The sequence below is a fragment of the Hemiscyllium ocellatum genome, chromosome 21 (assembly GCF_020745735.1).
Source record: "Hemiscyllium ocellatum isolate sHemOce1 chromosome 21, sHemOce1.pat.X.cur, whole genome shotgun sequence".
Taxonomy (NCBI): domain Eukaryota; kingdom Metazoa; phylum Chordata; class Chondrichthyes; order Orectolobiformes; family Hemiscylliidae; genus Hemiscyllium; species Hemiscyllium ocellatum.
This window is the reverse complement of record NC_083421.1, coordinates 55,962,328-55,985,276: the sequence shown is the minus strand read 5'-3', so window position 1 is coordinate 55,985,276 and position 22,949 is coordinate 55,962,328. Positions and strand designations below refer to the sequence as shown.

Genomic DNA, 22,949 nt, shown 5'->3' with positions numbered 1-22,949 from the left:
AAGTGTGTTGGAACACCCTAGGGTGCTACATAAGTGTAAATATTTCTTCACATTCCCTGTTTTACCATTTTTAATGAACCTACTGCAGGTATGTTATGACCTGCCTCAGGGACAGGTGGGACTTGAGTCCAGGTTCTTCTAGCTCAGAGATAGAGACACTACCAATGCACCACAAGAGCTCACTTCTTTTTTAGTTACATTGATGCCTCTGTGAAGTACCTTAGCCTCTTCTTCACTCATTGAAGAACGCTAATATAAATTCTAGTCAAGTATGAAGTGGATTTGTGAAGTCTGCCTTCACTGCCAATAGTGTCTCTGCATAATATAACTCGATTGTTTTAATTGCTGTCTTAATTGCTTCCCAATGCAATGAGAGGTGTTTGAGAAGGAATGAAATCTGCGGGAAATGACAGCTCATTGCAATCGAGACAGAATCTACCATCTGCAGCCATTTTAAATAGCACGCTGCCTGGAAAGCACTTCATTAGCAAATACAGATGGAGCCATTCAGTGATACTTCACCACTGAACTAATGTTAAACTTATTATGCAACTCAGGATTCAAGCTGTGACCATAGTAAAGGGACATCTAAATTCATAAACATTTAAGTGAACCTTAAGTGCAGCAAAAGTGTAATTAATAGATTATTTTCCCCCGTGACAAAAATGTAGGGTTTTTTTCCCTGAGGAGATAAAGTGTGGGGAAGAGCCTTTGCAATTTGCCAAGTCTCTGGGAGTGGGGTAGGGACAATTCAAGTTCCCTTCTCAAAAGCAAAGTAGCATAGGTGCTGGAAATCTGAAATAAAAGCAGAAGCTGTTGTAAAAGGCTGAACAGGTCCAGGGAGAGAGAAACAGAGTTAACGTTTCAGGTTGATGACCTTTCACCTTGTCTAGAATGGATAACCTCCCCTTTCCCTTGTCCTGAATGTGTGTACCCCTTTTTCCAGAATCCACCACAAGGGGGAGCATTCTCCTGCCTCAACCTTATGCTTCCATAAGATCACCTTTAAAACGCTGGAATAAACTCGCTTCATACTTTCACTCCCTGCAGAGTAAACCATACACTGGAGTAAGTCAACAAGCTGCCAGTGATCTGCTCTATACCTGTTGAAGAATGTTTTGAAGTATATTCATTACGGGTGGCATGGTGGCACAGTGGTTAGCACTGCTGCCTCACAGCGCCAGAGACCGGGGTTCAATTCCCACCTCAGGCACCTGTCTGTGTGGAGTTTGCACATTCTCCCTGTGTCCGTGTGGGTTTCCCCCAGGTGCTCCCATTTCCTCCCACAGTCCAAAAGTGTGCAGGTTAGGTGAATTGGCCACACTAAATTGCCTGAGTGTTAGGGGAATGGGCCTGGGTGGGTTGCTCTTCGGAGGGTCGGTGTGGACTTGTTGGGCCGAAGGGCCTGTTTCCACACTGTAGATAATCTAATCTTGACACAGGAAATATGAAAGTCAATTTGCACACAGTGAGGCCCCACAAACAGCAATGTGGCAGTGGCTGGAGAATTTATTTTTATTATTATTCATTTGTGGGATGTGGGTGTCGCTGGCTGGGCCTAGCATTTATTACCCATCCCTAGTTGCCCCTTGAGAAGGTAGGGATGAGCTGCCTTCTTGAACCACTGCAGTCCACCTGCTGTGAGTTGACCCACAATGCCCTTAGGGAGGGAATTCCAGGATTTGGACCCAGTAACAGTGAAGGAATGGGGATATATTTCCAAGTCAGGGTGACAAGTGACTTGGAGGGGAACTGGAAGCTGGTGGCGTTCCCATATATCTGCTGCCCTTGTCCTTCTAGATGGAAGTGCTTGTGGGTTTGGGAGGTGCTTTGGTGAATTTCTGCAGAACGTCTTGTAGATAGTACCCACTGCTGCTTCTGAGCATCGGTGGAGGGTGTGAACACTTGTAGATGTGGTGCCAATCAAGTGGGCTGCTTTGTCATACATGGTGTAAAGCTTCTTGAATGTTGTTGGGGCTGTAGTATCCAGGCAGCTGGGGAGTGTTCCATCATACTCCTGACTTGTGCCTTGTAGATGGTGGACAGACTTTGAAAGGTCAGAGGTTGAGTTACCTGCTGCAACATTCCGAGCCTCTGCCCTGCTGTTGTAACCACTGTGATTATGTGGTGGGTTTTGATCAATGAAAACTTCCAAGATGTTGATAGTTGAGGATCCAGTGATGGTTCAAGGTTTGTGCGAAGATTTGTAGCTCGGGTGCTTGTTGTAGTGGTTCTGTTTGCCGAGCTGGAAGTTTTTGTTGCAAACGTTTCGTCCCCTGGCTAGGAGACATCATCAGTGCTCTGGGGCCTCCTGCGAAGCGCTTCAACAGCCACGCTCAGACAACAACTTACTAGAACAAAGGAGCCAATACCCAACATGAGCAAAACTAATGTAGTTTATAAAATACCATGCAAGGACTGCACAAAACACTATATAGGACAAACAGGAAGACAGCTAACAATCCGCATACATGAACACCAACTAGCCACGAAACGGCACGACCAGCTATCCCTAGTAGCCACACACTCAGACAACAAGCAACATGAATTCAACTGGGAAAACACTACTATCACAGGGCAAGCCAGACAGAGAACAGCCAGGGAATTCCTAGACGCATGGCATTCATCCACAAACTCCATCAACAAACACATCGACCTGGACCCAATATACCAACCACTACAGTGGACAGCTGAAACTGATACCCGGAAGCGGCAAGGACAGACCACTATAAATGCCGGAAGAAACATCAAAGAAGCGCTTCGCAGGAGGCTCCAGAGCACTGATGATGTCTCCTAGCCAGGGGACGAAACGTTTGCAACAAAAACTTCCAGCTCGGCGAACAGAACCAGTGATGGTAACACCAATGAATGTCAAGGAGCGGTGGTTAGATTGTCTCTATTGTAGATGATCGTAGCTTGGTATTTGTGTTACTAGGAGAAAGTGAGGACTGCAGATGCTGGAGATCAGAGTTGAAGAGTGTGGTGCTGGAAAAGCACAGCAGGTCAGGCAGCCTCCGAGGAGCAGGAGAATCGACGTTTAGGGCATAAGCCCTTCATCAGGAATTTGTGCGTTACTGTTTTCAGATTTCTGGGGACAGCTCCCCTGGCCTCTTTGACAACCACTTGAAGCACCCAGTATTTGGGATGGAACTTTGATAGGATTGAAGGCAAAACGTTTGACATCACTTAAAGAAGCCACGATGGATTTTTCTTTCCGCTGGAGATAGTCTGCAATGGACGAAATGGCCTTTTCATTTATAGCTGCAAATGGGGGCAGCCACGTTAAATGGTGATCGGTTCATTGGATACTGCTGTGACTGGACGTCCCAATGACGATGAGAAGAGTAACCAATGATATTGGCTGATTGGCGATGACCCAAGCTGGCGGGGTGAAAGGCAAACCCTGTTCTGGAGCCAACCTCAGCCAGTCTTATCATTTTACTCTTGGCCGGGAGAGTTTGGGTTACAGTCTCAAGGCAGAGACAGTATCCAGGCTGTTGTACCAGTACAATACTGAGGGAATTCTGCACTGTCAGAGCTTCCTTGTCTCCAGCTGAATGCTGCTTTGGGGTCTAATTAAGACACAAGTCTATAACCCCATTACTGTCCTGATTTGGTTAGCCCGGTATTACTCTTCTCTCTGCCCCTTCTCATGCTGTCCCTCCCTATTCCACTCACCCTCTGAATTATCCAATTCTGGCCTTTTGAACATAGCTGACTTTAGTCAAACCCACCATGTACCCTCAACTGCCTGAGTGCCAAACTTTGGAATTCTCTCCCTCAGTCCTCCTGCCTGTCTCTCTCTCTTTCTCTCCCTCTCTCTCTCTCTCTCTCTTTCTCTCTCTCTCTCTCTCCTCCTTTAAAATGCTCCTGACAACTCACACCTTACAGCAGACCTTTGGCTGCCTGTCCAGTGGCTAGATGTGAGTTTGCTCTGATTTCGGGTCCTTTGAGGTTTTCCTGTCACACCTTGGGATGAGAGAACACTGTTGAAGTCACAAAGTTAACACTTTAACAAAGATTAAAGGAGCTTTAATGGAAGCTGCTCTTACTCTCATTTATAAGCGCTATCTGACTCTCTGTATCATATCCAATGTACTTCCAGCTTCCAATTCAAGTACTGCACAGTATCTCATACACAGACCATCACCCTGGAATTTTATTGCAGCAAAGGTGCCATATGAATGCAGGTTGTTGTTTATACATGACAAGCAAGATGAACAAACACTGACAGTGATGTGTTGATCCAGTTTTCCCTGACTGACACCTTCCTCCTTGACCTGTGAAAGTCTGGCCTCTGTTCTGTTGCCTTTCCCTCTGTTGGAGAGGAGCTCCCCTGAGCAGAGATCTGACACTAAAAGAGAGATCCACGAAAGATGACCTTGCTTTTTTATTGTCTGTCAGGAAGAGAGCAAAGGTGAACATTTGAATTACACCCTTGTCTCTTAAAGAGGATGCTGCGATGGATGTGTGGTTGCCATAGTGGAGGCTGACGTCAACATATCCGTGGAAGAAGCTCTTTGTGGGGAAAACAATAACTCTTGTTCTGGTTTATGTTTTCTTGTAGCTCAGTACATGAGCCTCCAACCTTCTCTGAAAGTGGGAGGGAGTAGGGAAGCGAAGAATATTGTGCTGTAGATACAGTACCATCAAATGTACTGCAATGGACCTGTTTATAATCCATCTCCAGATCTGGACCCTCTCTTGCCACTGACTTTAATAATGGTTAAAATCAGAGAGGGAGTGATCAGTGGGATTTCAATTCATATCCTCTCCTAAGCACGACAATTTCAGGTTTAAAATGTTCTCTTGTTTCTCAAACTTCACTGAGCATCATGTTAGTTTTTGCTGGGATCTGATGAGTTATCCATTCCCATTTGGAGTCCATCTGTGTGGGTGCCAATTGGACATTTTCTCTTCAGCAAATCCAGTTCAAGTAAAAACGGGCACGTAATCCCACGATCCCACCCTTTCTGTTTAAAATTGGTTTGCAGTCAGCAAGGTTTCATTAGTCAGAGAAAGCGGAAGAAAAAACTGCATTTTCGTAGTGCTTTTCACATCCTCAGGACATCCCAGAGTCCTCTGTAGCCAATGAAGTCATTTGGAAGCATTGTTGTAAGTTAAGAAATGCAGCAACATGTGGATTTACCTGAGGGTCACCTCAGGGAGAAATGGGGAGAAGTTGGGAAGAGGTCGAGGAGAGATTGGGGAGAGGTTGGGAAGAGGTTGAGGAAAGGTTGGGGAGAGGTTGAGAGGTTGGGAAGAGGTTGAGGAAAGGTTGGGGAGAGGTTGAGAGGTTGGAAAGAGGTTGAGGAGAGGTGGGGGAAAGGTTGAGGAGAGGTTGGGAACAGGTTGGGGAAAGGTTGAGAAGAGGTTGGAAGATATTGGGAAAAGGTTGAGGAGAGGCTGGGGAGAGGTTGGGAACAGGTTGGGGAAAGGTTGGGGTGAGGTTGGGAAAGGTTGAGGAGAGGTTGGGAATAGGTTGGGGAGAGGTTGGGGTGAGGTTGGGAAGATGTTGGGAAAGGGTTGAGGAGAGGCTGGGGAGAGGTTGGGAACAGGTTGGGGAAAGGTTGGGTGAGGTTGGGAAAGGTTGAGGAGAGGTTGGGAATAGGTTGGGGAGAGGTTGGGGTGAGGTTGGGAAGATGTTGGGAAAGGGTTGAGGAGAGGCTAGGGAGAGGTTGGGAACAGGTTGGGGTGAGGTTGGGGATAGGTTGGAAAGAGTTTGGGGAGAGGTTGGGGAAAGGTTGTGGAGAGGTTGGGAACAGGGTGGGAAGAGGTTGAGAAGAGGTTGGGGAGAGGTTGAGAGGTTAGGGTGAGGTTGGGAAGAGGTTGGGTAAAGGTTGAGGAGAGGTTGGGGAGAGGGGGAACAGGTTGGGGAGAGGTTGGGAAGAAGTTGGGGAGAGGCTTGGGAAAGGTTGGGGTGAGGTTTGGGAGAGGTTGAGGAAAGATTGGGGAGAGGTTGAGGAGAGTCCTTCATAGTAACCTCAGCCAGAACAGGAACTGAACCCACACGGCTGGTGCCAATCTGGAATTCCTGATGAAGATCTTATGCTGTAAATATCAATTCTCCTGCTCCTCGGATGCTGCCTTTGAATGCAGCATGAAGGGACACACAGCGCAGCAACCTTTCTCACTCAGAGGGTGGTGTGTGTGTGGAATGAGCTGCCAGAGGAAGTGGTGGAGGCTGGTACAATTACAACATTTAAAAGGCACCTGGATATGTATATGGATAGGAAGGGTTTGGAGGGATATGGGCCGGGTGCTAGCAGGTGGGACTAGATTAGTTTGGGATATCTGGTTGGCATGGACAAGTTGGACCGAAGGGTCTGTTTCCATGCTGTACATCTCTATGACTCGATGATAAGAAACAAGACAAAACAATCCAGCAAAACCAAACAAACAAAAAACTACTGATGGAACAAGATGGAGGCAGTTCACAATCTGAAGGTTTTGAACTCAGAGCTGAGTCCAGAAAGCTGCAGAACATTGAGCTGGAAGTAAAGTTAGTGGGCGGCACGGTGGCACAGTGGTTAGCACTGCTGCCTCACAGCGCCTGAAGACCCGGGTTCAATTCCCGACTCAGGCGACTGACTGTGTGGAGTTTGCACGTTCTCCCCGTGTCTGCGTGGGTTTCCTCCGGGTGCTCCGGTTTCCTCCCACAGTCCAAAGATGTGCGGGTTAGGTGAATTGGCCATGCTAAATTGCCCGTAGTGTTAGGTAAGGGGTAATGTAGGGGTATGGGTGGGTTTCGCTTCGGCGGGTCGGTGTGGACTTGTTGGGCCGAAGGGCCTGTTTCCACACTGTAAGTCTAATCTAATCTAAAGGTGAGATAAGGTTGAAAGATTAATTATGACTAAATACTGTGGATGCTGGAAATCTGAAAAAAATGATTGAACTGAGTTCTTAATAAGATTCATAATGTACTCAAAACATAAAGTCTGTTTCGCTCTGCACAGACACTGCCCGACCTGCTGTGCCTCTGCACCTTTCTCTGTGTTTGTTTGAGAACAATGAATGAATTTGAATTTTCTCAATCAGGTTCCTGGCATCAATCAGTTAGGCTGAAGGAGGGACAGTCAGGGTGAGGGACAGCCGATGCCTTATCACTTGGGACAGAACCTGAGAGTGGCGTGCTGTACTGGGCTATTCACAGAATCGTAGAATCATAGAGTCCATACAGTGTGAAAACAGGCCATTCGGCCCATTGATCCTCCAAAGAGTCTGGGTCCTACCCAGACCCAGCCCCCTGCCCTAGTCCTAACCCACCTAGCCTGCTCATCATTGGACACTATCAGGCAATTTAGCATGGACAATCCACTCTGACCTGCACATCTTTGGACTGTGGGAGGAAACCAGAGCACCCGGAGGAGACCCACGCAGACACGGGGAGAATGTGCAAACTCACGCGAACAGTCACCCGAGGGTGGAACCTATTAGGAGCTATCCCTCCAAAGCTGGTGTTGAGGTGGAGCATAGGGACTTTACTGCAAGGATTTTCTCTCTCTGCCCATCTCTGCCCCAACCAAACCCTGGCAGCTGTTTGTGCTGGCAGTGGGTACCTAAGCTGGGATTTGTCTCATTCTCCCGGCACCAAACCCCTGGCAATGGCAAACGTGACATTGTTAAAGTGAGACAATGAGATACCACAGTACCATGAGCGATATCTTTGTGTTGCAATGAGATGGGACGAGAGATCCCAGTGTCAGACATTTGCCAAGGCACTGAACCCTCTTGGGTTGAAAAGGGTGGTGCTGGAAAAACACAGCAGGTTGGGCAGCATCCGAGGAGCAGGAGAGTTGACGTTTTGAGTATAAGCTCTTTATCAAGAATGACCCTGGACTGGGTGGAGCCCCTGAGATAGGTGGGTCGTGTTAATGACAAGATGTGAGATGGTGGTGAAGGGGCTGGGGGTGTGGGGGTGAGTGAGGAGTGACCTCGAGATCATAACAGTGAGATAGGACAGATTATTATACAGTTATGAGACAAAACAGGGTGTCCAATCAGGTGTAGCTATTCAAAGTGAGGGGCAATTCTTTAAAATAAGGCTAATTGAGATGGAAGCAGAAACAGTGTTACCACCAGAGGGCAGTATGACCCATCTAGCTCCTGACACCCACTCGAATCCCTATTGACTGAAGTGAACAGGCAGGTGGGGAATACTATAAAATAGACTGGAAAAATATTAGTCCCAGACTAGTTTCATACTCAGCCAGATAGACATGTTCAAATGTGTTTCGATATACTTCAGGGAAAGGATGTCTATTGCAGCTAAATTAAACAGAGGGTCAGATCATGTCTGAGCCCCTCAGGACTGCACTGGAAGGTAGGCACTGGGATTTTTGTTAGGAATCTCAATTCCCTGTCGATGGTCTGTGAGTGTATGAGTCAGGACCAGGAGTGGGCCTTTCTGCCCATCATACCTGCTTCGTCGTCCAGTGAAAGCATGGCTGATCATCTCTGTAACTTCAAATCCACATCGCCACCATCCCTGATAATCTTTTAGCACCTTGCTTAACAAGAATCCATCTCTGCCACAAAAGTGTTCAAGAGCTCTACTTCTACCAGCTTTTCAGAAGGAGCATTCCAAAAGACACGTACTCTCTGAGAGAAAACACTCTGCTCCTTCTCTGGTTTAATTGGGTGACCCCTAGTTTGTAAACAGTGACCTCCTGGTTCGAAATACTTCCATAAAAGGAAACATTCTCTCCACATCTACCACAACAAGAATCCTCAGGAATCCATATCTTTCAATGGCGTTGCTTCTTACACTTGTAAACTCCAGCAGCTACAAGTCTAGTCTCTCCAAGCCTTCCTCATAAAACAACCCTCGCCCATTCCCAAACTTGTTCCAGTGTGTTGATGTAATATCGTACACGGTACTCCAGATTGCCCTGTTTATCCAAAGCATAACTTCCCCACACAATAAATGATAATATTTCATTTGCTTTCCCAATGTTTTGCTGCACCAATGGTTAGCCTTTGGTGACTCATACACAAGGACACCCAGGTCCTTCTGCATTTCAGAGCTCTGCAGTCCCTCACCATTTAAATGATAGATTCCTGCCAAAATGGGCAATTCCACATTATCCCTCATACTACATCTGCCAGAATGTCGCCCAGTCACTAATCCAAATATAACTTATCCATATATTTTTGTAACGTCCTTATGACCTCTTCACAACTTACCTTCTAGCCTATCTTTCTGCCATCCACTAATTTGACAACCACACCCCCATCCCTTCCGCTTTGTCGTTTATATAAATTATAAACGGGTGGGCTCCCAGCACTGATCCCTGTGGCTCACTACAGCCTGCCAATCTGAGAAAGACACACTCCCACCTACCATCCACTTCTTGTAAGCCAACCAATCTCCTATCCCTGCCGATGTGCTGCCCCCATCCCAGGAAGGTTGATTTTCCACAGTCGCCGTTAATATGGCACTTTCTTAAATGCCTTCTGATTGAACCCCAAGATTGAACCCCGAGCAGACTGAAATGTAAACTTTGCATTTGGGGAGTAGATTAGACATCACGTGATAGCAGTCGATGCAGAGATTGAAACTTACAGGTGGTATCCATCATGAATATTCAAAAATAGAATGGAGGCATCCTTCTCTCCTTCATTATCCTGTCTCTCACTCTTTCATTCTCCTTATTTCTCCTTGCTTTTTCTCTGGCAACAGAGCACCTTTGAACCTACCCCCCCGGTTGCATTTAGAATCACTTTAAGAATTCAACTCTTTTGACTGCATTCAGACCAAGGCTGTAACAAGACCAAGCACTGAATCAGACGGCATCAATGGAGAGAGAACGAGCTAATGTGTCCTCAGAGCTGATGAAGAGTCACCTACACTCGGAACATTAGCTTGCTCACACTCTCCATGGATGCTGTGTAACCCACCACATTACCACTCACAGAACACTCTGAAATAGCCCAGGAAGCCATTCAGTTCAAGGACACAGTGATGCCCACCTCCCATGAAAGAATAAAATAATCCTGGTGCCTGAAGTGAACCTTCCCTTTCCCCCTCCCCTGCCAATCCGGTCTCAGTGCTGAAAACAAGGAGGGAGTGAAAAGTGCAGAAGTCCTAGGAATGAGGGTTGGGACCATAACCAACTGTAACTTCCACAAATGACCAGGGAGCTCAAGGAAGATTGGTCCAGATGGCGGGCAGTGGTGAGACCGACATTAGATTTTTTGAAGTAGTTATTTGGTAAAATGTGGAAGTGCATTACAACATTTGACAAGTGTAAAGGCAATAACTAGGGAAGAACTTTTGATAATCTGTCAATGGTGTTGAATTTGTAGACCCTGTAGGAGAATCTCACAATACCATTATTAACACTCCAGTGGCAATCCAGTCACATCATAGGGACAGTTCTTCAGGGCTCAATAGGTCCACACTCAGATGCTGGTTGATCACACTTGGTCTATAAAATTACCATGTGCGATGTAACGCAGCATGACTCTGTATTATACTGATGTTCTCACTTCAAGCCAGCTTGATGAAGATACAATAACTAACAAATTAATCAGATGGAGAGAATTCTTTTTTAAATAGATTCATAGATTCATAGACCCTTCGGTCCAATCCGTCCATGCTGACCAGATATCGCAACCCAATCTAGTCCCATTTACCAGCATTTGGCCCATATCCCTCCAAACTCTTCCTATTCATATACCCATCCAAGTGCCTTTTAAAAGTTGTAATTGTACCAGCCTCCACCACTTCCTCTGGCAGCTCATTCCATTCACGCACCACCCTCTGCGTGATAAAGTTGCCCCTTTTAAATCTTTCCCCTCTCACCCTGAACCAATTCCCTCTAGTTTTGGACTCACCACACCCCAGGGAAAAGACCTTAGCTATTTACCCTATCCATGCCCGTCATGATTTTATAAACCTCTATAAGGTCACCCCTCAGCCTCTGACACTCCAGGGAAGACAGCCCCAGCCTGTTCAGCCTCTCCCTATAGCTCAAACCCTCCAATCCTGGCAACATCTTCATAAATCTTTGCTGCACCCTTTCAAGTTTCACAACACCTTTCTTGCAGAGCTACCCAGCTGAGGTAGACCCATGGATTTTCAGGGAGAGTATTTTTTTAAATACCTGCTGCATTCTGGCAGACCTTTCTGTTGATGTTCTATTCTTTCTCCTCAGTGCTGACTGGGAAGGAGATGCAACAGGCCTGTGACAGGAACACGAGAGAAGGGGACAGGCCGGATGTTCAGGTGAGCAATGGCATTTGCTGTGGCAATCCCCAGGCTACTTCGTTGGACAGTCAGATCCCTGCCCCTCCCCCCAAGGCTGTCTCAGCCCCTCACCCTCCAGGGAAGGTGATCGAGTGAGAGTTCAGGTCTTTCCTACAGCAGTCTTGCCCCTTTTGGGGGCTGCTGCCGGGATAAAACTGGGTCGGAACGATAAAGGACAGAAAGAGAATTTGCATTTAGGTAGCTCCTTTCCTGAGCTCAAGGACCTTCGAAAATTCTTTTTTCCAATGCCGTCCTCTTTTAAGGATGGTCTTTGGTGTCACGTGGGAGATGCAGCAGCCAATTAGTGAAATGTGATTCACGTGATCAGGCAAGATGTACCAAGCAGGTAATCCATTTTGCTGACAATTGCCAGTTGAATATTGGACAGGGCATCGAGGATTACACCCCTGGCTGTTCTTTGATATGTTTCCATGGAGGGATCTGTTATGCCTGGCTGAGAGGGCCCGCTGCTTTAAGTCAGACCTGAAAAACTGTGCCTCCAACAGTGCTGCACTCCCTCAATGCCCCCCAGTGCCAGCCTCCAGCTTATGCTCAAGTCCCTAGGGTGGGATGGGAACCTTAAAACTTTCCAACTCAGAGCCAAATGTGGAAACGAGTATGGTTTTAGCCTGGAAGGAGACACAGGCTGAGGGTTTACAGCAAAGCTAGCCGTGTTGCACAAACTGGAGCTGAGGTAACATTGACAGTTCCACATAGCCATTGGCAAACAAGTCTGCTTCAGTTGGTACATGAGGGTGGGTCGGCACTGAACGGTGGGTTCAGTCTATCTATGGCAGTCATTCCTTCAGTTCCTAGGTCCTCCTTATGCCTCTCTACCTCGCTTTCCCCTTTCAGGCAGCCCTGAAAACCTGTCTCTTTGTCCAAGCCTTTGGCCATCAGGGCCTAAGGTGTGGCTTCGCATCATGTTTGTTTTGGAGGTTCAACTGTGTTAAAGGTGCTAAATAAATGCAAGTTGCTGTTGTTGTTGGTGTAGTCTTAACTTCCCGGCAACCTTAAATCACTTTTGCTTTATCCTTTGAAACACATTGGTCAAAAGTAATCCCTTTTGTGATAGCCTTGGAGAATCTAGCAAACAGAAAAGCCCACTTGGCAAATAGTGAAGGAGTAAATAGCAAAGCGACAGAAAAATAAAGGATTTGCCAATAGCCCCACACTGTTGCTACAAACCATGTCACAGGATATGTTCAAAATAAACATCTTCTAAGCTATGATTTTGCATGTCCATTTTGTATGATGTTTAAATGATGTAATGCTAGAAAATTGCAACAATGCCTATTTGTGGTAATTGAACCCTAATCTCTGTACGGCCTACCAGAAACTGACAGATGGATATTTGACTGTTAATATAAAGGAAGGATGGAAAACTGAACAGGGAGCTGAAAGAGCTTAAATCCAGCTTTACAAATTTGTTGCATCAACTTTACGCCCATTAGCCAGTGCAACACGTACTCCTGACTTCATTCTCCCATCATCGCCATGTCTGTGGCATTATCCAACTCAGTGCCAGCCTCCAGTCAACAATTGCTGAAACCCACCTGCATTGCACAGTTTCAGGGGCTCGGTTGGCTGGACAGCTGGTTTGCAATGCACAGTAATTTCAACGAGGTGGGTTCAATTCCTGTACCAGCTGAGGTCATCAGAAAGGTCCCAGATTCTCAACTTCACCTGAGATGTGGTGACTTGCAGGTTAAGCTCAGCACCAATTTGAGAAAGTCGGTTCTAATGTAACATAATAGGTCTGTTCTCGCGTTATAAGAAAATCATGCTGTAGTTGCACCATCTAAACCAATGGGGCCAGCATTGTGTTATAGCCAGTACTGGTAAGGAAAGTACACATTCTACAAGTAACTGTCTAAATGCTTCAAGGCCAATTTGTGTTGAAGAAACAGGAATTACAGCAGAATTGACTGCATTATCCTTACCCCCAGATTTATCTATTGCTTATTGTTGTCATAGTCCAGATCGTTGATAAATTTCTGCAGTGCATCCTGTAGCTAGTACACACTTTTGAGACCATAGGGATTGTTCTCTTATTAAAGAGATGCAGCCAGTGGTGATTTAACCTGAGGGCCACCAGGCCTTAGGTGAGGGAATTGGTTGAGAAGGAGAATTCTTGTTGATAGCCTCAAACCAGTGATGGGAATTGGATCCATGCTGTTGGTATCACACTGCTCTGTAAACCAACAACCCAGCCAACGGAGCTAAACCAATTTCCTGACTGGCCAGCCATTTTCACAGTCCACACACTTGAGCGCATGTTCTCACTCAAATCCCAGTCTGGTTCACCTGCTCCCTTGTGTTCATTGACTTAACATTGACTCTGGATCCTTCTCACTTTATGATCCTCCACGATACCTGTGATCCTCTATTGGTCTCTTGCAAATTCCCAATTTTAGTCCGTCCATCGTTAGTGGTTGTGCTTTCAGTTGCCTGAGATCCCTAAGTTAAGAAACCCCTCACTATAACCTGCTGCCTCATTTTTAGACACTCCTTGAAGCCTACTTTCTTGACCAAGCTTTTGATCAGCTGAGCTCATATCTCCTTATGTAGCTCCATGCCATACTTAATTTGAGTATTCTTGTGCAAAGTGTGTTTGGAAGTTTTTCAACATTAAGACGGGCACTTTAAGAATGCACATTTCTGGGTGTCTGAACTAATTACTTAAATATGAAATAGAGTTAAGTTATAGAATCTGACACTTTATGAATTTAACATCTGGTCCATGTGGGTGAATAGCTCTTGACCTAGGAGGTGTATAAGGTCTTGATACCTAAGTGGCTATTCACCGTGAAGCACATTCAGTGTTGGTACATGACAGGGTATTTATCAAAGGTATAGCTTGAAAAGTAAACTTGAATATTGCAATCACTTTTGTTGATAATTTAGAAGAAAATGTCAGCACCTTTTGTGGTAAAATTATTAGGAGGCATTTAGGCTCAGATATCTCCTTTTTAAATATTGATTATGAGCTTACAATGTTGTAATAGCTCCTACTAAGGGCTAGATGGCAGTGTTAGTGATATTTCTCCATCTGGTTACAGTGAGGGCTGCTCAGGATTTTCACTGGGGCTACCCTAGATGCCAGGGCTCACCCGCCTTTCTTTCTACACTTGCGGGCATCTCAGTTCTTTTCCTAACTGCCCTTGAGAAGGTGGTGGTCAGCTACCCACTTGGACCCCTGTAGGGCCTAACATGCTGTGGCATTGCAGCAGTGTAGGATAAATGACTACCTTTCTGCCCAGGCAATTAGCCACCTAACCTCATATCTCCTGATGTGGCCCATTGCCATGCTTTTGATTGATAGCATTCTTGTCCAACATTTTTAAAAATTCAGTTGTGTGGCATGGGCATCATGGGCTGGGCCCAGCTTTTATTACCTGTCCCTAGTTGCCCCTTGAGAAGGTGGGGGTGAGCTGCCTTCTTGAACCACTGCAGACCACCTGCTCTGGGTTGACCCACAATGCCCTTAGGGAAGGAATTCCAAGATTTTGACCCAGCGAGACTGAGGGAATGGCAATATATTTCCAAGTCAGGATGGTGAATGGCTCGGAGGGGAACCTGAAGGTGGTGGTGTTCCCACATATCTACTGCCCTTGTCCTTCTGGATGGAAGTGGTCGTGGGTTTGGAAGGTGTTGTCTGAGGATCTTTGGTGAACTTCTGCAGTGCATCTTGCAACTAGTACACACTGCTCCTACTGAGCGTCAGTGGTTGAGGGAGGGGATGTTTGTGGATGTGGTGTCAATCAAACTGCTACTTTGCATCAAAGTGATGGTATCAAGCTTCTTGAGTGTTGTTGGAGCTGCACCCATCCAGGTAGGTGGGCAGTATTCCATCACACTCCTGACCTGTGCTTTGTAGATGGTGGGTAGGCCTTTGGGAGTCAGGAGGTGAGTTACTCACCACAGTATTCCTCACCTATGATCCGCTCTTGTAGCCACTGTGTTTATGTGGGTTTTGTTTCTTGTCAATGATAATCCCCAGGATGTTGATAGTGGGGGATTCAGTGGATGGTAACAACATTGAATGCCAACAGGTGGGTGTCTCTTATTGGTAAGGTTAACTCAACTGACATTGAATAGGAGTCTGCATTGAGCAATTAAAGTAAATCTCAGGGGACTGGGGAAAGGGGACAGGTTGGGTAGTTCACTCACCCACCTCCAACCCTTATTCCCATTGCTGAGTTAATCTTGACCCTGCAGAATCTGAAATCTGGAGTCAGAGTTCCTGGGTGAGGAAGAATAAATCCTGAAGCAGGAATATTTCACCCCAGGTGAGCATTAGCTCTCCCACAAAAGCAGGAACCTCCAAGATTTCAATACTGCAGGAACCTCTCCAGGCTGGTGAGATCGCTTGCTGTCGAATTGAACATCCTTCTGTCACCTCCTGATTTTGCAGCCTATCCCATTTCTCTGTGCAACCAGAGCTCTGCTACAAGTCCCTCATTGTTCCTCCTGTGTCCTACATCCAGTATCTTTCACTCATGTCCTGCTCCATGGGAACCAGTGCTTCCCAATGTGGGAGTCCCAGTCCCAAGCAGGACCAAGACTTCTGAAGTGGTTACCATGGAGATATGACCGACTTATAAGCAGGCCCCTACTTTCAGATTACCCCCTTCCCCCCCCCACCTACACTGCACTCACATGCTCACTGAGGGAGGGCAGGGTTGCAATGCTATGGGGTCACAGTCGGGGGTGGGGGTGAATCATTTGGGAAACATAAACTTTGAGACCAAGCCCCATTTCTGTTTCCCTCCTCGACTTATGTACTTTTAAAATCCAAGTTTGTATTCATTCAGACTCTTGCAGAGTATTAACAACCCAATCTCATTGAGCGGTAGAGCAGGGTTAATGGGCCAAATTAGATTAGATTACTTACAGTGCGGAAACAGGCCCTTTGGCCCAACAAGCCCACACCGACCCGCCGAAGCGAAAACCCACCCATACCCCTACATTTACCTCTTACCTAACTCTAGGGACAATTTAGCATGGCCAATTCACCTGACCCGCACATTTTTGGACTGTGGGAGGAAACCGGAGCACCCGGAGGAAACCCACGCAGACACGGGGAGAACGTGCAAACTCCACACAGTCGGTCGCCTGAGGCGGGAATTGAACCCGGGTCTCTGGTGCTGTGAGGCAGCAGTGCTAACCACTGTGCCACCGTGCCGCCCAGATGGCCTACCTTTGCTCATATGTTCCAAACCTGAATCCAGAAAGTGAGAGTATTGGGTGCAGTGCTGACTTTTACATCCTAACAAAGTTGTCTAACGTTTCCATCGCTATCTGCACTCTGCACTGTGCAGATCCTGGAAGACGGCCACACCTGAGACTTAAAAGGGCCTTCAATGCACTGTGTGGCACGTTCCAGACTGCTGCCCTGCTTCACGCCTCTACATGTTACTTTTTATTGGTGTCCTATCAGAGTGATGTCAAGCTGGGAATAAAACCTACGTCCCACCAAAAATCCCTGAGTTCCTGCACAGGTGAGACAGTTTTTCCCCTTGGTTTACCTCGTTTCCCTGTTATTGGTGACTGTGCCTACAGCCCCTGGGCAGCGAGCTCTAGAATTCTCTCCCTAAACTTGCCTGCCTCTCCGCCTCACTCTCCTCTTTTAAAGTCAATCCTTAAAATCCACCTCATTGATCCCAAGCATTTGGATATCTCCTCATGAGGTTCGGAGTCATAACAGGTTTGTGTTGGAGCAGTTCATTCCACAAGGAGAGATAGGAGCAGAAATTAGGCCATTCAGCCCATCAAGTCTGCTGTGCCATTCAATCATGGCTGATAAGTTTCTCAACCCCATTCTCCCGCTCTCTCCCTGTAACCCTTGATCCCCTTGACAATCAAGAACGTATCTATCCCAGTCTTAAATATGTTCAATGACCTGCCCTCCACAGCCTTCTGTGTTAATGAACTCCATAGATTCCCCATTCTCTGGCTGAAGAAGTTTCTCCTCATGTCCCTTCTAAAAGGTCTTCCCTTTACTCTAAGGCTGTGCCCTCGGGTCCTAGTCTCACCTACCACTGGGGACATCTTCCCAACATCCACTCTGTCCAGGCCATTCAGTATTCTGTAAGTTTCAATTAGATCCCCCCTCATCCTTCTAATCTCCATTGAGTATAGACCCAGAATCCTCAAGGGTTCCTTAAAAGTTAAGCTTTTCATTCCTGGGACCATTCTCGTTAACCTCCACTGACCCAATCCAGGGCCAGTACATCCTTCCTGAGATATGGGACCCAAAACTGCGCACAACACTCCAAATGTGCTCTGACCAGAGCCATTAAAGGTGCTATATAAAGATAAGTTATTGTTGTCTCTGTTTCCAATCTCTGTGCTATAGGCCATGAGCCATGACCCACATCTCGGTTGAAAGGAAAGGAATCATGAAGCCAACAAACAGAAACAAAATAGCATATTATTTTTAGCACAAATAAAGGAGTAATTCTCCAAACTCTCTGCTGCCCATGAATGAAACATCCTTGCCTACGATCATACTCTGTGGTTCCATTTCAACTCTAATATGCACACACGTGTTGCCTGGCAACAATGAACTCGTGAATCATGAGCAGAGAAACCACTGTCACTGCCGCACCACTTTATGAATGGTTTCTGAGGTTTCTAAGGGAAACAATCTGAGTAGGCCTCACCCAGTCCGGAAAGCACACACTGTCATGAGGTTGCTGGAGATTTTCTCAACAGAAACACAAAATTGTTACGATACCAACAGAGGCCATTTGGCCCATCGTGTCTGCACTGTCTGTCCAAATGAGCTTCTTACCGAATGACATTCTCCTGCCTGTAACTTTGCATATTGTTTCGCTTTCAATAATTGTCTAATACCCTTTCGATTGCTTCAATTTGAACCAGCCTCCTCCACATTTCCAGACAGGGTATTCCAGACCTTAACTGCTCACTGGGCAGGGGGGTGGGATGTTCTTCAGAGGGTTGGTGCGGACTTGGTGGGCCGAATGGTCTGCTTCCTCACTGTAGGGATTATATGATGTCTCTTCTCCAAACTATCCTCATAATTGAAGTTTTTCACCCCTCAGACCCAATCTTCTGCCTTCTGTTCAATGCATTCACATCATTCCTATAGAATCGGAGAGTCCCTACATTGTGGAAGCAGGCCATTCAGCCCATCAAGTCCACACAGAGTGTCTGAAAAGCTACACCCAGACCAACCCCCCTGCCCTTCCCCTGTAACCCTGCATTTCCCATGGCTAACCCACCTAGCCTGCATATCTCTGAACACTGAGCAATTTAGCATGGCCAATCCACCTGAACCTGCACATCTTTGGACTAATGTCATACCCAGGTCTGTATATGATACTCCAACTGAGGCCAAACAAGTTCGGCATCACCTCTGTGCTCTTGTACTCTATGCATCATTAATAAATCCTGAGATATTGTGTGCTTTAATAACTGCTCTCTACCTGTCCTGCTCCCTGTAATGATGGATGCACACACAGGCTCCTTTGCTTTTCCATGCTGTTTTGAGAAGGACCCTATATTTTATACTGTCTTTCCATGATCTATCAAAGAGCATCACCTCCTATTGTCTGCCACCTTTATGCTCACTCCATCAGATAAGAACATAGAAGGTTCCAGCGCACTACAGGCCCTTTAGCCCTCAATGTTGCACTGACCTGTGAAACCAATCTGAATCCTATCTAACGTACACTATTCCATTATCACCCATATATTTATCCAATGACCACTTAAATGCCCTTAAAGTTGACAAGTCTACTACTGTTGCAGGCAGGGCATTCTCTGAGTAAAGAACCTACCTCTGATATCTGTCCGATATCTACCAACCCTCAATTTAAAGCTATGTCCCCTCATGCTAGCCATCACCATCTGAGGAAAAAGGCTCTCACTATCCACCCTATCTAATCCTCTGATCATCTTGCATGTCTCGACTAAGTCACCTCTCAACCTTCTTCTCGCTAACAAGAACAGCCTCAAGTCCCTCAGCCTTTTTTCATAAGACCTTCCCTCCATACCAGGCAGCATCCTGGTGAATCTCCTCTGCACCCTTTCCAAAGCTTCCACATCCTTCCTATAATGCGGCGACCAGAACTGAACGCAGTACTCCAAGTGTAGCCGCACCAGAGTTTTGTACAGCTGCAATGTGACCTCATGGCTCTGAAATTCAATGCCCTTTCAAAGTTATACATTGTCCTGCTCGCAGTTTACAATGTGTCCAAGTTTTGTATCATTTGCAAACATTGACATTACACCCATACGCCAAGGTCTGGATCATTATTATATATATCGGGAAAAGTAACAATCCTAATAATGACTCCTAGCACTACAGACCCTCCCCCAGCCTGAAAAACGTCCATTAGCTCTTACGGAACATCCTTTGTCACCAATGGATTCTCTCCAGGGAGCTCTCTCAGCAGTGTCCTAGAGATCAGTGCTAATCCTGGGCAGTTGGCCACCTCAATGCTAGGAGACATCACAACCCTAATAGTCAAAGCCATCATAGAACAGAATCACCACAGTGTGGAAACAGGAAGCCTGGCCTAACAAGTCCACACCGACCATCCGAAGACCATCCCACCCAGACCCATTCCCCTAACCAAGGCACCTAACCTACACATTACTGAACATTATGGGCCTTTAGAATGGCCAATTCACCCTAACCTGCACATCTTTGGACTGTGGGAGGAAGCCCACTCAGATACGGGGGAGAATGTGCAAACTCCACACAGACAGTTGTCTGAGGCTGGAATTGAACCTGAATCAGTGAGGCAGCAGTGCTAACCACTGAGCCACCGTGCAACCCCATCAGAGTTGGGAGTGTGCATACGATGAAGAAGAACAGGACAGAAGAGAAACACTTATGATTATTGTTTGATAAACGACAAAACACCTTTCAACCAAACTGACTGGGTGTCAAAACCAGGCAAAATCTGACAGACTTCATTAAACAGGTCCCAGTTGGTACACATAAGGAAAATGTATCCTTTATGACAAACTCACCCAGTCAAACGGATTGGCAATCATGGTGAGAATGTGAGGAATGTTTGTCTCATGTCAAGGGCTACCGTCTCCCAATGTATCTTGTCAGCACATCTTGAAAATCCGTTCAGCAGCTTTTGAAGAACATGAGTCCACGGAACACCACCAGCCTGGGTGGTTTGGGATGGGTTTCCTACCCTTTACATTTGTATTTCTAAAGAAACTAATCTTCCATTTTCCTCATTTCTTGTAAATTCTTGTTCGGGCAACTAAGAGGCCAATAATAACGGGTTGAACCAGCCTTAATCTTTTCCTCCAATCTACCTAAACTTTACACTGTTCAATCTCCAGTCCTGTAACTCCCCTGAGCCATGTTGTGGGGGTGCCAGTGTTGCACTGGGAGGATAAGGTCAGAAGTCACATGACACTGGTTATAGTCCAACAGGTTTATTTAAAATCACAAGCTTTCAGAGCACTGCCCCTTCATCAGGTGAATTCACTTCACCTGACGAAGGGTAGCACTCTGAAAGTTTGTGATTTCAAATAAACCTGTTGGACTATAACCCAGTGTCATGTGGCTTCTGACCTTGTACCCTGAGCCTGTAATCTGAAGACTTGTGAATATCTCAGGGATATTTCTCTGTTTGTTAAGGGTTCCTGGCTTCTGAGATCAAAGTCTTTCAGTTCAGGCCTTGTTGCAGATACCTGAGCATGTAACTCCATGCTGGCACTCTGGTACTGTACTGAGGGAATATTGCACTGTTGGAGGTGCTGAACTGAGGCCCTGTCTGCTCTGTCAGATGAATGTAAAAGGTGCCAGAACACTGCTGCCTGGCTCAGCAATATTTAACCCTTGGGAAAAGTAAGTTAATTAATCATTAGCACATTTCTAAATGTGGGAACTTGCCATGGGAAAATTGTCAATGGTATTTTCCTACACCACAACCATCCTTACAATTCAGAAGTGCTGTGGGTACTGAAAGGCGCTGCATAAATGCAAGTCTTTCAGTGGGCATGGAACTTGTCTCTTTGATGTCTCCACATAGTGACATTGAAATGGGAGGCTCAGTGTTGAAGAAGATTGAACTATTCTCCAGCCCCACTGCTGTAACACAGTTCAGCACCAGTGCACTGTGCTGATCTAGCCATGACATTGCTCTGTCCCCACCACCTTCGCGCCTAACCTCACTCATGTTCCTGATTTAAGAAACTCGATACTGCTAACTACAACATTCTAAGACGCCCTGAGCTTCAGTAAACTAGGCCACCTGCTGCTGTCATTCTTCAGTGACTGGTTCAGTAATGCGAGAGGACTTCGCAAATACTGAGTCTAAAGGAACTTACTCAGGGTCACAATCTGAATGCCTCCTGCCTTACTCCAAAAATAGAAGATGTCAAATGTCAACTCTTTGAGTCCAAGTAACACTGAAAGCCTTCGAAGTGCATATTGACCACTGGAAACAAATGCTCATTTCTCCTCTTCTGGTTGTATTTCATACTTGGTTAATATCATGGCTAGGGGGTTGTTTTAGCTCAGTTGGCTGAACAGCTAGTTTGCAACATAGAGTCACACCAGCAGTTCAATTCCTACCCCGACTGAGATTACTATGAAAACTTAGATTTAGGATAGGAGGTAGAAGGTTAAGAGGTAATTGAGGAGATTTCTGTCTTTCCCCAAAATGGTTATGGGAGTCTGGAACTTACTGCCTGAAAGGGTGGCTGTTTGAGAAACATCATCTCACAGTGAAGCAGTATTTCGATATTCACTTGCAATGCCATAACCTCCAGGTCTATGAGTCAAGAGCTGAGAAATGATATTAGTGTAGTCAGATTTTTGTTAACTGGTGTGGACATGAAAGGCCGATTGGACTCATTCTGTGCTGTACATGTCTATGAATCAATGAGGGAGTTGATAAGCCTTTGGGGAAAGAGAGTGAATCGGTAGAAAAACTAAGATTTGAGCTGCTTGGTGGAACTCCTGTTGTCTTCCCTGGCGTCCTTGAGCTCAGAGACCCTACAGTTGGAATGGTCCGGATTGTGAATCCATTGTAAGGGGAACCTTCCTCCCAACCACAAAGCAGATTGACAACAGTGCACTCACAGACCATCATTAGAACCAGACGCTAGCCAGGCTTTCCTATGTTATCATGGCTCTACGTGCGATACTCCACATCCTTCAGCAATTGTCGAGGAAGGACAAACTGGTTCCCCTTCTTTATTCACCTGCCCCACCCCCCCCTCAGTTAGTCACAACAACGGCAATTAACAGAGGATCAGAGCAAAAGAGTGAGTTTATCAGTTTTTAGATTAGATTACTTACAGTGTGGAAACAGGCCCTTCGGCCCAACAAGTCCACACCGACCCGCTGAAGCGCAACCCACCCATGCCCCTACATTTACCAAATGTGAGAAGGAATAAGAATACAACACATACATACACAGATTAGAAATGAAAAATGACTCTGAGAAAGATAAAAGATGTATGGATTGGTTTCTGTATGTCATTCTGTAAGAGTAGAGCGGTGGAACATCAATAGTTGAGGTTTTTTTTAAGATTAGATTACTTACAGTGTAGAAACAGGCCCTTCGGCCCAACAATTCCACATGGACCCACTGGAGCGCAACCCACCCAGACCCATTTCCCTACGTTTACTCCTGCCCTTAACACTATGGGCAATTTAGAATGGCCAATTCAGCCAACCTGCACATTT

General features: G+C 46.2%; 1 protein-coding gene across 3 annotated transcripts in view; it reads left to right on the top strand.

The window, feature by feature from the left end:
• The window catches only part of LOC132825896 (adenylate kinase isoenzyme 1-like), a 165,317-nt gene that overhangs the window by 78,525 nt on the left and 63,843 nt on the right, over window positions 1-22,949 (top strand). For all 3 annotated transcript variants that reach the window (XM_060841510.1, XM_060841512.1, XM_060841511.1), the window contains one exon: window positions 11,160-11,230. In XM_060841510.1, coding sequence (XP_060697493.1) covers window positions 11,160-11,230 — 71 coding nt within the window. The remainder of the gene's footprint in view (window positions 1-11,159; window positions 11,231-22,949) is intronic.